At 42.6% G+C, this 17654-nt stretch overlaps 1 protein-coding gene across 2 annotated transcripts in view; it reads left to right on the top strand.

Annotated features, from left to right (window-relative positions):
* LOC144752076 (nicotinamide N-methyltransferase-like) overlaps positions 1 to 17654 on the top strand; it is a 114543-nt gene that overhangs the window by 69558 nt on the left and 27331 nt on the right. For both annotated transcript variants that reach the window (XM_078640027.1, XM_078640026.1), the window contains exon 2: positions 7797 to 8004. In XM_078640027.1, coding sequence (XP_078496153.1) covers positions 7797 to 8004 — 208 coding nt within the window. The remainder of the gene's footprint in view (positions 1 to 7796; positions 8005 to 17654) is intronic.

The following is a 17654-nucleotide window of genomic DNA, read 5'->3' on the forward strand; positions in this document are numbered from 1 at the left end:
TTGTCATCCAAAAGAGCTTCCCGGTTGTTGTTCCGGGCTCTTTTCATAGCCTGGTTAATGATCTTATCTGGGTATTTCCTTTGTTGTAGTTTTTTACTCAGATCCAGTGCTTGGATTTTGTACTTCCCCACATCGCTGCAGTTACGACGTAGGCGAAGGAACTGCCCATATGGTAAGTTTTCCCTCAGGTGACGTGGATGAAAACTGTCGAACCTGAGGAGGCAGTTCCTTGCTGCCGGCTTGAAGTGTGTCTCCGTTTTCAAATGGCCTGCCTCATGGTAAATGTTAAGGTCTAAAAAGACCATAGACTCATTGGACATTTGGTGAGTGAATCTCAGGAAATCATTCTGGCTGTTAATCCATTGCATGAAGTCCATGACAGATTGGTTATTACCTTCCCATATGACCAAGACGTCATCAATATAACGTTTCCATGACAGGATTTTACTCCTGAACGGGTTGTCCTGGTGAAGGATTTTGGTAGTCTCCAGATGGTGTACATAGAGACCCGCCAGGCTTGGAGCAAATGTGCTCCCCATGCTAGTCCCATGGCGCTGCAAGTAGAGGGTGCCTTCATACTCGAAAAACTTCTTGGTGAGGGCCATCGAGATGCATTCCATCACTACACCTCGTGGGGTATGGTAAAGCCACTGTTTGCTATATAGGACTTCCTCAATGATGTTGAGGGTTTCATCGTGTGGGAGACTGGTGTACAAGCTCTCCACATCGAGGCTCAGTAAGATTTGAGAGGTTGGGTTGAAAGGGTGGTCTTTCAGTAATTGAAGGACGGCTTTTGTATCCTTGAGATACGTATCAGTGGCATGTACCAAAGGTCTCAGGAAAGCATCTGCGAACTTGGAGAGGGGTTCCAAAATTGAAGCGATGCCAGACACGATGGGGCGACCAGGGGGGTTCTCGAGGTTCTTGTGAACCTTGGGTATCGTATAAAAATACGGTACTCGTGGGTTTTTTTGTGTTAGAAACAGGGCCTCTTTTTTCGTGAGCCAATCATGGCTTAGAGCTTCTTCTGTCATTGCTCCTACTCGGATTCGTATGGACTCTGTGGGGTCCTCGTCCAGAACCTGATAGTTCCTTCTGTCTGTGAGGAGTCTCCTGCATTCTTGATCGTATGCCGTCGTTGTTTGGATCACAACGGCCCCGCCCTTGTCCGCGGGTTTTATGATAATCAATTTGTTTTGTGATAATTCCCTCACAGCCTCGTTCTCTAGTCTGCTCATGTTCTGAAAGACCCTGGAGTCTGTATTCATTTTGCCTAACTCCGACATGACTGCTTTTTCAAAAGCTAAAACTTCCACTGGGAGCTGGTTATCCTGTGGTGTGAAGGAAGATTTAGGCTTCAAACCCGTGTCTGATGTCTCGACACTGGGTTCTTGATTATAGAAGAAAGCCTTTAGCTTGATGGTCCTAATAAAATCCTGGACCTCTTTGTGTAGGAGAAAAATGTCTGGTTTGTTCGTGGGTACATAGCCTAGACCTTTGTTCAATACTTTTTGCTGTATTTCAGTTAGTGGCCACGGGGATATGTTGATAACTAAGTCCCTCTCTTGCTGGTTGAGGCTTGACCCGCTGTCATGCTCCTGCTGTGCATTCTGGGGTCTGATTCTGTCACCGGTTGCCAGGTGACATTGTTCCCTCTCTTGTTCCTGCCCCTGTTGGATCCTGGGCCCCACGATAAAAAAGGTTGTGGGTTTTGTTGTGGTACGGTGGACTGATCATCCCCCCATTGTGGGTACATTGGTCCCATTTGTGGTGGACCATACTGGTACTGTGGAAACTGGAATGGGCCTTGAAAAGGATTGAACAAGGGTGGTCCTTGGAAACCTCGCCATCCCCTTTGGCGTGGATACTGGTTTCTCTGTTGCCGATAACCGCCCCTTTGTTGTCTTTTGTTCCTAAATCCCCCAGAGTTGTTAATGGAAGAACTCCCATCCGAGTTGACGCTGTCAGCATCACTGGTATTCCCACTCGCCACATAGTCCGCTTTGGTGTAAGGGTAAGCCCATTCAGCTGTGAAGCGGTCCTTGTCTTTTTTTAATTTATTAAATTTACTTTGTTTCAAAGTGGCTTCGAAATCAGACATTTGTTTATTAAGTTCTTCCAAACCTTTCTTTAAATCAGCCGGTTGGATATAACCTTTTAGTTGGACTTCCAGTCTCTGTATCTCAATCTTTAATTCTTGGGATTTTTTACTTGCCGTCTGCACTATTAGTACCAACCAGTCCCTGGTGCAATGCCAGGAGATTAAGGACCATGCTTTTTTAAAGGCCAAGTCATCTTGGAAAATAAAATGTTCATTTTTTACTAGCAAACCCTGAGGGGCTAGTTTGTTCCTTAAATACTCCCTCATTAGTAGACCATGTAGGGCAGCTCTGATCTGTACCTTCCGCACATTGGTCACTTCATCCCAATCTCCTACTGTAGGGGCAGGGTTGTCGGTGCTCAAACCCTCGAATGGATTGTCCTGCGCCAAAATTCTGTCAATCTCATCCTCAGTGAATGTTAGCCCGTGTTCATCCTCCATGGTGGTTTTGGTGGATGGTCAGTATAATGTTGAATGTGAAGTGTGTCGTCAAAATATAGTGTTGTTCGATAAGGGAGGGGCTCCCACAGCTGCGCGCTGTCTACAAATAATCGTTAACAAAAGAGGGAGGGAGAGGGAATAGTGGATTCTGTCTCCCCTAGCAATTATCATAAACAAAATGGAATCCACTAGGTGGAAGGCGGTTGTTACCACAATGGTGGGGAGCAACCAGTGTTGTTAAAATTGATCAATTATCCAATTATTGGAGTATATAAATACTCGCCGCTCCCGTCCTCCCTCATAACCACGGAAGCAGCAGACGAAGGAGGAAGCACAAGCGTGCAAGGGGTTCAGTAAGTACGGCGTAGCCGGTTTCAATAGGACGAACTTATGTATCCCAGCAATACCCTTACCTGGTGATACAACAAATGGGATAGAACTTACAATGTACCCCCTCTCTCTTCCCCTTTGCAGTTGGGACCCCACTATACCCTTCTGTCTAAAGCTGGCTCATGAGGCATTAATTCCTCCATTGATAAGTATGTATTTGAATTCCTTTATCCCTGGCTATTCACATCCCCCATGCATTACTTACTCTGAGTGTGTGACTATGTGTGTCTGAAGATATTCTTCATATTCCTTCACCATTCATGCTAGATCCCTTACTGCATACCGGTATATCTGTGTGTGTGTGTCTCTTTTCCCTTACAGGTGACTTACAGTCAAGCGCATTCTGGGATCGGCGCAATTATTAATCAGGTTTTCTTATCTTGCAGGCATACTACATTATTAGTGTGGTAGCATAACAGTGTTGTAATTATTAATTGTATTTACACACATAGGGGCCGATTAGGATGGCGGATGGACTTGCGTCTGTCCGCCACCCTTGAGGAGGAGGGAACGTCCGCAGGGGCTGCGGCGTTCCCTCCGTGCTGATTAGGATGTGACCGCCAGGGTGGCGGTCACATCCTCTATATTTAACATTGCGGCGGGTGCAGCTACAAGCTGCACCCGCCGCAATGTTAAAAAAGCATGTGTTACATTTACATGCACAAAGCGGCAGGCACCGCACGGTGCCTGCTGCTTTGTGCACGCAAATGCAGGGGGGTACCATAGGTACCCCCCATGTGCACCCCCCACCCCCCATTCACCCAGGGGACCCGCAACGGGCCCCCAAAGTGAATGTCCGTATGCTTTTCCATGGCGGAAAAGCCGCCGTGGAAAAGCAGTTTAACACAACCATTATAATATGGCGGACGGTGTCTCATAGACACCGCCTGCCATGTTATAGCTTTTCCGCCGCGGTCGGAAGCCGACCGCGGCGGAAAAGCGGCGGACGGAATTCCAGACCCACCAGCCATCCTAATTTGGCGGTGGGTCTTTGGAGCCTCCGCAGAGGATTTTCCGCCTCCTCCGGGCCGGAGGTGGCTTCCGCCGGCCCGGAGGAGGCGGAAAATCCTCCATCCTAATCGTCCCCTTAGTCTCTTTTTTTCACTTTTTTGTATATACACCTTTTCTACCTTTGTGGAGAAAACACTAGTGAGTGACAGGGGGATCTCCCCTAAGGTCCTGACGAAGAGGCCTTGCGCCTCGAAACATGTTGACCCACATAGGAGAGAGAGCCCATTAACTAGCTCCATCTCTCCGCTTCACTTTTCTTTTAACAATACCAGCCAGTGTTTCATAAAATTTCTTTTTTCCACTAGGCCAGGTATTTTTTAACAACTCACTAATATATCACTCCTGACCCCACTGACACTCACTCCAAACACATAGCACTTCCATCTAAAGGTGCTCTGGCGTATCCGCCTGTCGCAGCACTGCCCCGCCCCGCAGTGGGACGGGAAGACCCCGATGATGAAGCATGACACCAAGGGCCCTTTTGGTGTGTGAGGGGTATTTTAACAAAGAAGGTGTATTCCAATGACATCCGGATATTCACCCACCCAATGTGAGGTGGCCCTTGTTTGATTGACCTGAATCCCTGTTAAGAGGAGGACGTGCCCACCTCGGTGCCCATCGGCACCACCTCTTCACTCCCCCTTTTGATTTCCTTGATATAGAGGAGGTCCCAGATCCATACAGCATGCCTGTACAGGGAGTGCACATTAAGGAGAATGCACCTCAGGTCATTGGGGTGCTGGTATCTGGCGTGGGGCAGCAGCAGTAGGGGGCAGAGGGTAGTGAAGGTTTGTCAGCAGTGTCAGCGGGAGAACTGGCCATGGGTGGTGTTCAGTGTAGACAGATAGCAGTTGTTGTTCCTTCTGGGGTTGAGTGCAAGGAGAGCAGCAGCATCGTAGCGGTCAAAGAACCAGGGTCCCTGGTGGTGGTTGCAGTGGGGTTGCGGTTGGGCACAGACGGACTTGCCCTTCTATAGGGAAGGGGGAAGGATGTACAGTTGGGAGGCGGGAGCAGGAACTGGCAGCTGGAAGGGCCCACGGTGGCAGCAGGAAAGGGTGGCAATATTGGCACTGAGGACACAACAACAGCATAGGTACAATGAAAAACAGTAAAAAAAGACAAATAATATCAAGAATGACAATTACAATTACAAGCCACAAATAACAAAAGACAGAAAATGGGCACATACAAAAGACAGACAACAGCGGATGAAGGGATCAATCTCCAACTTGAAATGCCCGTGATAAGAAGCCTCACTGGTTAACCTGTGCCATTTATCCTCATTCAGGAAGATCAAACTGGAACAATCCTCACCCATGAGTCATGGACTCACCATGGTATATGGAGGGCCAGATTTTGGCAAGGATCATGTGATCATTGTTAATAAATGATATGAGGCGATAGCTACTACATTCTAGAGGATCTCTCCCCTATTGGCAAATGAGTGAAAGTATAGATTTTCCATAGAGCTAATGTACAGCAGGCAATAGATCTTCCCTTTTTAAAGAGCATCAGTAGGGTGCAGAGCTGGTATTTCCTTTTGCCTAAGTTTACCTTCTAGCTGTTCACTACTCTTATGAGAGAGGGTAGGTCCAATTGCTTTGGAACATCTTTATCCTCTTTTTTGCATCTCTGAGCTGTAGAGACTAATAAAACAAGTCTCGAACATCGCAAGCTGATATTATGCATGGCTGCTAATGTAGACTATATTTTTCTCTACCGTAATTGAAAAGTACAAAAACAACAATTGATGGAAAGAATGAAGAACAATGTCATACATTCACCCCAGTACAGAGATCTGGGCCTTTTTTCCATCGTTTTTTTGCTCACATCCCATTCCAGTTTGAACCTAGCCATATGCAAATCAGTCTTGACCCTGTACCCCATGGGAACAGTCCAGCCTGAACTGCCAAGCCAGGTCCTTCCTGGTCTGGAAACAAGCACCATAGGACCGGTTTCGGGCTTTCAGCCCTCATCAGCCAGGATAGCTTGATTCCAGTGGCATGGAGAGCACAAGGACTCACGTCTGTGCATACCCATCCCACTTTGGGTGACAAATGCAAAAACAACAATCGATGGACAGAATGCAGAACAATGTCATACAGTCACACCAGCACAGAGATCTGGTCATACATCCATCATTTATTTTTTGCTTTTTGCTCACCATGCCATTCCAGTTTGAACCTAGCTTTATGCAAATCAGTCTTGACTCTGTGCCCCATTGGAACAATCCAGCCCAAACTGCCAAGCCAGGTCCTACCTGGACTGTAAACAAGCATCCTAGGACCGTTTTTGGGATTTCAGCCCTCATCAGCCAGGATAGCTTGATTCCAGTGGCATGGAGAGCAGAGGACTCACGTCTGAGCATACCCATCCCACTCAGGGTGACAAAGGCAAAAACAACTGTTGATGGACAGAATGCAGAACAATGTGATACATTCACCCCAGAACTGAAATCTGGGCCTAAATCCATATTGTTTTGCTCACCATGCCATTCCAGTATGAACCTAGCCATATGCAAATCAGTCTTGACCCTGTGCCCCATGGGAACAGTCCAGCCCGAACTGTCAAGCCAGTTCCTCCCTTGACTGGAAACAAGCATCCTAGAACTGGTTTCGGGCTTTCAGCCCTCATAAGCCAGGCTAGCTTGATTCCAGTGGCATGGAGAGCACGGGACTCACCGCTGAGCATACCAGTCCCACTTGGGGTGACAAATGCAAAAACAACAATTGATGGACAGAATGCATAACAATGTCATACATTCAACTACTGGTCCCAGGATGCTTGTTTCCAGTACAGGGAAGATATGGCTTGGCAGTTCGGGCTTGCCTGTTCCCATGAGGCACAGGGTCAGACTGATTTGCATATGGCCACGTCTAAACTGGGGTGGCAGAGTGAGCTAAAGAATGATGATGGATTAAACCCAGATTAGTTGACTGGGGGTTAGTGCTTGCATTGTTCAATACTCCGTCCATCATCCCCTTTGGTTTTGCTTTGTACTCCCTAAGTTGTCAGGGTATGCCCAGATGTGGGTCTCTTGCTCACTAGGCCACTGGAGTCAAGCTAGCCTGGATGATGACTGCTGATTAGCCAGAAACCGGTCCTCGGAAGCTTGTTTCTGGTCCAGGGAAGACCTGGCTTGGCCGTTCCGGCTGGACTGTTCCCATGAGGCACAGGGTCAGACTGATTTGCATATGGCCATGTCTAAACTGGGGTGGCAGAGTGAACTAAAGAATGGTGATGGATTAAACCCAGATCAGTTGACTGGGGGTGAGTGCTTGCATTGTTTTACACTCTGCCCATCATCCCCTTTGGTAATTGAAAAGTAAGCAGCTATCCAGCCTTCTACCCACAGTCATAATGTCGCTGCTCTCACTTGATCAACACCCGCTCTGCCTGCATGATGAGGACTGAATTAAGTACACACTTCTCTGAAATCCACTGACCTTGCAGGTCAGGTATCAGTTAAGCAATGTATTGCCCAGTGAGATCCCCATCTGCATGTTCATATCTTTTGCCCAAACACGCCTCCCAGTGCAGGTCAATCACCATCAGGAGGTCTTTTTGAGAAGCATCACTGACTGTCCACAATAATTGAGCCAATAGGACCAGCATTGTTCTCTTCTCAATATGCTCTAATATGTGCCTGAAGTTATTTTTATTTTGGGATATTCTCTCTATGGTGAACAGCATGCACCATGATGTAGATTTACAATTTTTGTTTTTATGAACTTTTTTGTTAATGTTGTCTGAAAATCTTCAGGTGTTGCATGAACTGGTATCAATATATCATTTAAATTTTTATTTTTGTAAGCGCTTCAATAATTGAAGTAATTCACATTTTTCTTACCAGGTGTTGTGAAGGGAGAGACATTGATTGCAATGTCCATCGTTCCTTTCTTCCAATGGGCTCTGCCAGCCTGTGAGCATTTCACAGACATCATTTTATCCTGCCCAACTGATAAGTGTATCTCAGAGGTAGAGAAATGGAGGACAAATGCACCTGGGGCTTTGGACTTGAGTCATGCAGCAAAGATGATTTGTGAAACTGAGGGCAAAGGGTATGTATTCTGCACTCATCTGTGTATTACATCTGCATATCTGTAATTTCCTTTGAAATGATATTAGCCCATAGTCCATCACGTTTACAAACATTGGAGAGTTCTCAAGGTTCCTATCACCATCATAATATTGATAAAATAAACAAGTTCACAACGCCTTCCTTTTTTTTCATTAGCTGTCTAAGTGAACTGGATTAATTGCCAAGTCATAGCCCATAACCAGGGGAAACAACCTTTACAACGCAACTTTTACTAGCACTACCATTACAACGAAACTTTTACAACGCAACATCCATTACAACGCATGAATTTACAATGCAACCATTACAACTCAGTCATTACAACGCATACCATTACAACGCATAACATTACCATCCAACACTTACCCTACTGTTGCACCCCCTGGAGTTAGAATAGTAATTTTTACCCCTACACTATCCAACACTTACCCTACTGTTGCACCCCCTGGAGTTAGAATAGTAATTTTTACCCCTACACTATCCAACACTTACCCTACTGTTGCACCCCCTGGAGTTAGAATAGTAAATTTTACCCCTACACTATCCAATACTTACCAAACATGCAATAAAATGTAATGCGTTGTAATGGTATGCGTTGTAAAGGTATTATGCGTTGTAATGGAATGCGTTGTAAATGTCGTTTTTAAAATTTCGTTATAATGGAATGCGTTGTAATGGATGTTGCGTTGTAAAAAATGCATTGTAAATGTGTGCGTTGTAAAAGTGTGCATTGTAACGTCATACATCCATAAGCAGATACAGCTCAGAGAGGAATACAATATGCCCTATGAAGCATTAAGAATAGAGGTATGCAATTCAGAGAAGCAAAGATTAAAAAGGATATTATCCCAGTATATTATTCTTCTGCCAAACTATAAATCCAGTCCAAGGGTATCTAAATGTGGACATGGTGCAAGTATAGTCGTTTTTTCAGTTTCTCTTTAAGTTAGAAATGTGAAATTCCGATTCATTACAGCTAGCACAATTATGCAAAAATCCCCAAAATCCATCCTAAATTTCACATAATTGTGCAATAACTCTGGCAAAAAAAGATGCAAAAGCACATTTTGTATTAAAAATAGTGCAACATTGCCTGATGTGCAACACCTGCATGCAATCATTTTAAATAAAAACTCATTCAGTCCAGCTGCAGCCTGTCATTTCCTGTCCACCACTCACACTCTTCAAATGTTATTTTCACTTTTAGAATAGTTTTCCCTGCATCTTTCCCTTATATTTTTATTTTCTACCCAGTTTGTTGTTTTATGGCCAAGACAGACACTGGCATACATAGGGACACAGGAGAAGGTGTTTGAAGCCCCCTGACATCTTCTAGAGGTTGGCAGCTCCACCACATACAACATTTCTGTATATTAGTGGAAGCAGATGCAATACATATTTAGAGACAGAGCAACACAAGTCCAAGATGGGCACATAGAATCTGGTGTTTAAAAAAAATGCATAGTTCAGTAGAGTGCGACAGGAATGCTGATACTTAGGGGCAGATTTACGAGCCACTTGCGCCACGTTTACGCCGCTGTTGCGTCACACAAGGCGGCGTAAACGTGGCGCATCCCTACGAGGCATTTACAACGTGACGTATAAGGCCCTGCGCCACATGAAACCTGTGTCAGGTTTCATGTAGGCGTTCCGGTGCAGGTGGGGGCGTTCCGTCGCAGGAACGCCCCTGGAAAGTTATGAGTCACTTTCCCAAAGCTGCTACATCAATTCCTTACGCCTGCTTGAAGCAGGCGTAAGGAGAGACGCACCATGTAATGTATGGGTGGCCCCTGTGCATTGCAGGAGTTGCGTCGCGCTTGCGATGCAACTCCAGCAATGCGCCGCCCATAAGCCAAAAGATGCGTCACGCATCTGCCCTTCCTTGCACCATGGTGCGCCGCATTGTTAGTGCGGCGCACCATGGGTGGCGGAGCTGTGGCGCACGATAACTGGCTCATCCCTGGGGATGCGCCAGTTATTGTAAATCTGCCCCAATTTGTTTATTTAGAAAACAGATACATGTAGATCTATATTAATGGTGGGTGAGTTCCAGGAATGGCAGAGTTTGGTGCGTTACACTGATTTTTGGCACTGGGAACTTGTCCTGTGCTGTAAAATCAGTGCAAGTGGCACCATGCAGTGTGCCAGAGGGTGATGCTTCTTTATGCTACTCCATTATATTATTATATTTCTTCTCCAGTGGCGGCTCAACCTGAGCGGTAGTGACCTTGCGTGATCACCTACATTGAGAAATGACGATGTGACACAGCCTAGCATCAATTGTCTCACTATACATATATACATACACACATATATAAGTTTAATCAAAAGACTGACATGCTTTGATGAACATAATCTTTGTCAAAAGCCATGAATGTGAGAAATAGAAACACCACGTCCTACTGAACATAAGAAAACAAACTCAACAAACATTATGTAAGTAATCCAAATTAAGAAAATACATGGTGGCATAATTGAAGTTAAGCATTTAATAGCTGCTCAATTCTGTGATATGCGACGCAAATACAATAATAACCATGAGCACACCATGAAAGACATTCAATTTCGTAGCCGAGAAGGGCAACCCACAGAGCACCTTGAGGGATATGTTTAAAGAAAATGGCCCCACACCTTCAAAATAAACATAAAGACATGATCAGGCTTAACAAGTATATCAGACAAGTGGCCAATCATAATTAAAGGATGCCCAAGGGTCAATACCTACATTTGAAGGCCTCAAATTACAAGATGAACATTGTTGTAAAAGGAAAAATCAGAACAAACAAATGTAACCGGCCCAGTGGCAGAAGAATGACTGTCAACACATAAAGAAAAATAACAGGACATGTATTTCTATAAACATAGCATTAAATATACTTTGTGTGATTGATCAAAAGAACACACATGAATAATACATCCTAAAAAATATAAGTAAAAAAAGAGAAAAACTATTTCTAAGCTGGAATGCAGAATAATTATCTAGTTAAACATCTATCTATTGGCTTAGACCAAGCCACATGAGACTGGAAACAACAGAAGACGCCCATTATGAAAAATAGGGATCACTGAAACAATATCGATGCCAACAATATCGAGTTACAAAAATATCAAGGTAAAATATAGAATACCAAAATATCGACCTCCTATCTCCAAACAGGTAAGTACAAAAATATTGAATCAAAAATATTGATTTAAAAAATATATATATTCAAAATATTGAAATTTTTAAAATGCTTTAAATTAATTAAAAATACATAAAATAATAAATATAATTAATCTTAAACATACTTAAAATACTTAAATAACCTTAAAATTAATAAATAATTAATGTAAGTAAAAAAAAACAATACAAATTGATTTGTTAATACATATATATATATATATATATATATATATATATATATATATATATATATATATATATAAACGTAACATTAATACAAAATTACAAATATTTTTACCGTAGAATAGCGGAAAGAGTAAAATTTACTATAACCACTCCAGTGAGTGCAACAGTAGGGAAAGTGTTGGATAGCGTAGTGGCAAAAATTACTATTTCCACTCCAGAGAGTGTAACAGTAGGGAAAGCGTTGGATAGCGTAGGGGTAAAAATTACTATTCCCACTCCAGAGAGTGCAACAGTAGGGAAAGCGTTGGATAGCGTAGGGGTAAAAATTACTATTCCCACTCCAGAGAGTGCAACAGTAGGGAAAGCGTTGGATAGCGTAGGGGTAAAAATTACTATTCCAACTCCAGAGAGTGCAACAGTCGGGAAAACGTTGGATAGTGGCACAGTAAAATGTACTATTCCCACTCCAAAGAGTGCAACAGTAGGGAAAGCTTTGGATAGCGTAGGGGTAAAATTTACTATTCCCACTCCAGTGAGTGCAACAGTAGGGAAAGCGTTGGATAGCGGGAGAGTTAAAATTACTATTCCCACTCCAAAGAGTGCAACAGTAGGGAAAGCATAGGAAAGCGTAGGGGTGCAAATTACTATTCCCACTCCAGAAAGTGCAACAGTAGAGAAAGCATTGGATAGGGGAGGGTTAAAATTACTATTCCCACTCCACAGAGTGCAAACATAGGGAAAGTGTTGAATAGCGTAGGGGTAAAGATTACTATTCCCACTACAATGAGTGCAACAGTAGAGAAAACGTTCGATTGCGCTAGGGATTAAAATTACTATTCCCACTCCAGAGAGTGCAACAGTAGGGAAAGTGTTGGATAGCAAGAGAGTTACAATTACTATTCCCACTCCAAAGAGTGCAACAGTAGAGAAAGCGTTGGATAGCGTAGGGGTCAAAATTTCTATTCCCACTCCAGAGGGTGCAACAATAAGGAAAGTGTTGGATAGCGTAGGGGTAAAAATTACTATTCCCACTCCAAAGAGTGCACCAGAAGGGAAAGCATTGGGTAGCGTACGGGTAAAAATTTCTATTCCCACTCCAGAGAGTGCAACAGTAGGGAAAGCGTTGGATAGCGTAGGGGTAAAAATGACTATTCACACTCCAGAGAGTGCAACAGTAGGGAAAGCGTTGGATAGCGTAGGGGTAAAGATTACTATTCCCACTCCAGAGAATGCAGCAGTAGGGAAAGCGTTGAAAGGCGTAGGAGTAAACACTACTATTCCCACTCCAGAGAGTGCAACAGTAGGGAAAGCATTGGATAGCGTTGGAGTAAAAATTACTATTCCCACTCCAATGAGTGCAACAATAGGGAAAGCATTGGATAGCGTATGAGTAAAAATTACTATTCCCACTCCAATGAGTGCAACAGTAGAGAAAACGTTGGATAGCACTAGGGATTAAAATTACTATTCCTACTCCAGAGAGTGCAACAGTAGGGAAAGCATTGGATAGCAAGAGAGTTAAAATTACTATTCCCACTCCAAAGAGTGCAACAGTAGAGAAAGCGTTGGATAGCGTAGGGTTAAAAGGTACTATTCACACTCCAGATAGTGCAATAGTAAGGAAAGTAAATACTTCATATATGAATAAAAATAAATTAAATATGAATATCAAATACAAATTAACTAAAAGTAATTAACAATTTTATATAATATAATAATTATTATATTAAAAATAAAAATGCAATAATTATTACAAATAATTCCCTATTAATACAAATTATTTACCAATTAACAATTCATTAATTAACAAGTAAAACATTATTAAAAATTACAACAAAACTACCAATTATAGTGTAATTAATTACCAATTAATTATTAATTAACAATTAATTCAAAATAAATACCAATAAATAAATAACATATTTAATTAATTATAATAAAAATACTTCTCACCCTATTCCCCTTTAAACCCACAACCCGCTACATAGAAAACATTAATTAAATTAACATAATTATCAATTAATCAATTAATTGAAATAATTACCAATTATATTTTAATTACTTACCAATTAATTTTTGATGAACAATTAATTCAAATTAAATATCAATAAATGAATTAACATATTTAATTAATTATAATTAAATTACTTCCCACCTTATTCCCCTATAAACCTACAACCCGCTACAGAATTATATTACGCAAAAATTAAATACCATAAAATTAATTAATTAAAATAAATTATAAAATAAATATACAGTTTTCACACATATACTAACATAAAAAATTATTTAAAAAATGAATATTAACTTACCTCAAATTCGATATATTTTTTTGTCTATATTCTGTCCATTCGATATTTTGTCCATTCTTTATTTTTGATTCGATAATAATCCTATTCTATTCGATATTTTTGTAGTCTATATTCTGTCCATTCGATATTGTGTCCATTCTATATTTTTAACTTCATATTATTGTAACTCAATATTAAAAACTCAATATTTTGACTGTATACTGAAAAATTGATTCATTCTATGTGGGCATGGAGTTCCTCATCTTGGTTGAACCCCCAGAATGCCTGCTGTTAAGCTTGATGATATATTCAAACTCCATCCCTGTCTCCACCACTTGTACTCGTCAGCACCCTATTGAGACCATCCAAAGAAATATTTTCAGTATGATTTGTGTGGATCTGATGTCAATGTCTCACCATAGGGTAACTGGAATCAATATTCCTTACGGCACACAATAGTTCAAGAATCCTTTTCTTCCGGGGAAAGATAGTACTCCCCACATATTAAACTCCACATGGACAGAACAAGACATGTACAACACAATCAATACTGCAAGTGACAAATCTCGTGATTTTACCTTTCCCACTTGTGGATATGATATAGGAATCCACATTAGTGGTGTGTGCACATGCCTTGCAACCGCATCTAAAAAAAAACAAAACGTTGTTAACTGAACCACACGCCTGCAACTCCTGGGTTCTTTGTGTGATAGCTACTTACTAGTATATCCCTCAAGGATCTACTCTTCGTGTACGTGATGAAGGGAAATGGACTGACTAACTTTCCAATTGTCATGTTTGATCTTTCCATGCCCCAATGTTTCCTGAGTAACCTGCTGATGGCCCCTGATTCCTGACTATAGGTAGTGATAAACCTAACTTCGGGTTGGTTTCCTTTCTCTTCTTGGATTCTAAAAGGATGTCCCTATTGACTTCAGACACCTTGTCAAATGCTGTCCTAATCACTTTGAGTGCGTCCCCTCAAGCTTTAAATCTGTCAATCTATTTATTCTTTTCAATCTCAAAAGCCTCAGCAGTACCGCTCTTACCCTTCACAGGAAGCAACTCACCATGAGGAATACTCCACTTTAAGGGCCCTATTAGGATGGCGGACGGACCTGCGTTCGTCCGCCACCCCAGAGGAGGAGGGACCGTCCGCAGGGGCAGCGGCGGTCCCTCCGTGCAAATTAGGATGTGACCGCCACCGTGGCGGTCACATCCTGTATGTTTAACATTGCGGCGCGTGCTGCTTCGCAATGTTAAAAATGCAAGCAGTGCATTTGCATGCACAAAGCGGCAGGCACCGCGCGGTGCCTGCAGCTTCGTGCATACAACCATGTGCACCCCCACCCTCCCCTTCACCCTGGGAGCCCGCAACGGGCCGCCAAAGAAAAGACCGTATGCCATTTCGTGGCGGCATTGCCGCCGCAGAAAGGCATATCAAAATGTAAATCCTAATATGGCTTGCGGTGTCTGATAGACACCGCCATCATATGAGAGCTTTTCCGCCGCGGTCTCGCAGCAGAAAAGTGTTGGACGGTCTCCACGTCCGCAGATGACCCCCCTGCCATCCTAATCTGGCGGGGAGTCATTTCTCACAACGCAGCCGTGAATCCGCATCCTCCGGGCCGGCGGTGGCTTCCGTGGGCCCGGAGGATGCGGATTCACCGCAATCGTTATTGGGCCCATAGTTATGTGGGTAGTGACTACAGGAATTAAGAATACTGTTGCCCGCAGTTGCTTTTCAGAAAAGGCAGGTAGTGATAGCACCCTCTTGGACAGTTACCAAGAACTCCATAGTTGTCGGTTTTATGAATAAATCTCAGAGTGTCATTTATCCAAAACAGAAAAGCATCCAGATGACAAAAAAGGTGATCTATGTAATATTTCTAAATGCCAGATGCTGAGTCTACCTTCTTTTTTTTATCCAAATATGTTGTGCCTCCCACCACACCATATATTTTCCAGCATAATTGGGAGCAAAGCAGCTTCCTATACCTGTCCCGGTGAGTTTTTTTAACTATTGGTTGCCAAAAAGAAAGAAATTGTGTTCTAGACAGAACCTCAGCAGCCTCAACAGCATCATAATGTGATCGTATAGTAGTAGAGATTTGTCTCTAAAAAGTACTTGCATGCAATCTTAATTCATGATCAATACAAGTGTATAACAATACAACAATTGTCATTACCAGAATATAACTTGCTGTCTCTGCAAATCCTATGCAAGTTTAAGACATATGGACAGATAAAAAAGTCAAGGTAGACAGAGATATTCTCTAGCAAACTTCTATGTGCAGAAATAATAAGTCTACCTGGGGGGTCAGTGCAGTGCTTATTGATTTTGCTCTCTTACGCTAAGGGTGCCAGGTATGCCCAGACGTGGGTCCTGGGCTCACTGTGCCACTGGAATCAAGCTATCCTGGCTGAAGAGGGGTGAAACCCCAAAGCCGGTCCTAGGATGCTTGTTTCCGAGCCAGGGAGGACCTGGCTTGGCAGTTCGGGCTGGACTGTTCCCATGAGGCACAGGGTCAAGACGGATTTGCATATGGCCACGTCTAAACTGGGGTGGCATGGTGAGCAAAAGAATGATGGATTTAAGCCTGTTCTCTTGACTGGGGGTGAATGTTTTGATTTGTTTTGCATTCCATCCATCAATTGTGTGTCTTTTGCTTTCTCGCCCTAAGTGCGCCAGGTATGCCCAGACGTGGGTCTTGGGCTCACTGTGCCACAGGAATCACCTAGGATGCTTGTTTCGGGTTCCTGGGAGGACCTGACTTGGCAGTTTGGGCTGAACTGTTCCCATGAGGCACAGGGTCAAGACTGATTTGCATATGCCCAGGTCTAAACTGGGGTGGCATGGTGAGCAAAAGAATGATGGATTTACCCCAGATAGCTTGATTGCGGGTGAATGTTTTGATTTGTTCTGCATTCTGTCCATCATTTGTGTGTCTTTTGCTATGGATTTTGGGAAGCAGCTAGAAACGAGGTGCCACAAGTTTCTGTACCAAAAAAAAAATGGAATTCATCAGCATCTAAAAGCCCCTTTCCATGCCAGCAAAAGAGCAAATAATGATATTCAGAGATAATTTACTGTTATTGAAGGAATGAAGTCTTCCCATAACTTCCAGAAATCTCCACCTGCCTTGGCGCTTCCCATTTGTACTTGTTGAAATCCCACAATAAAACATTACCTCCCTTGTCAGTCAGCTCAATAACAAAGGGTGGGTTCTTTCTGAGAGTGTTTAAAGTCATGAAAAGTGTCTACATTTTTATGTGGTGTAACTGGATTGCATTTGGATTTGGGTTAAATTATTCCTGCTAGGTGTATCAATTTCTAAACCTAGATTGAAAAATGACTTCCATTCTCTTAGCCAATCTCTCCCTCCGTATTCAAATCCCCTCAATGTCGCTAGACCCTCTATGTCCCCAGTACAGAGACTATCAAAAGTAGGATCCCTCATATTGTCAGAAACAAATGCATCCCAAATCTAGAATTGGCTTTTTTTCTGCTCACGTCATTTCAACAATTTCAACTTGCGAACAGATAAGAACAGATCCGTTCTAGTTTTAGAATAGTCAACATTTTCAATTCTGCAAAAAGAACATCCTAACTTCAAGAGTGCATATTCCTCATCACTCAGTTCATGGTAGATAAATTGATCACCGGTAAGGATTGCTCAATTATTGTTTTCCATTTTTACAGACAAATACAGACGGAAAACCATTTATTTTCCTGTCTGTATTTATTTTTAAATGTGGCTAAAAATGGAAATTGGGTTGTTTTTTGAGTGATTATGAATACTGTCAATCATGACTGCAAGGCCAAAAGCTGCGGGGATTAACGGCAAGGGGATTACAAAAATAAATGAATGTGAGTAAAGAGCCTTACACAGCAGTAGATTTGCACAACTATGATTCTAAAATGTGCATTTCTTTTCTTATAAGTGCATATTTTATCATCTGAGTTTGTATATATATCATGGAAACCTG

Source organism: Lissotriton helveticus, chromosome 4_2 (assembly GCF_964261635.1).
Source record: "Lissotriton helveticus chromosome 4_2, aLisHel1.1, whole genome shotgun sequence".
NCBI classification, from domain to species: Eukaryota; Metazoa; Chordata; class Amphibia; order Caudata; family Salamandridae; genus Lissotriton; species Lissotriton helveticus.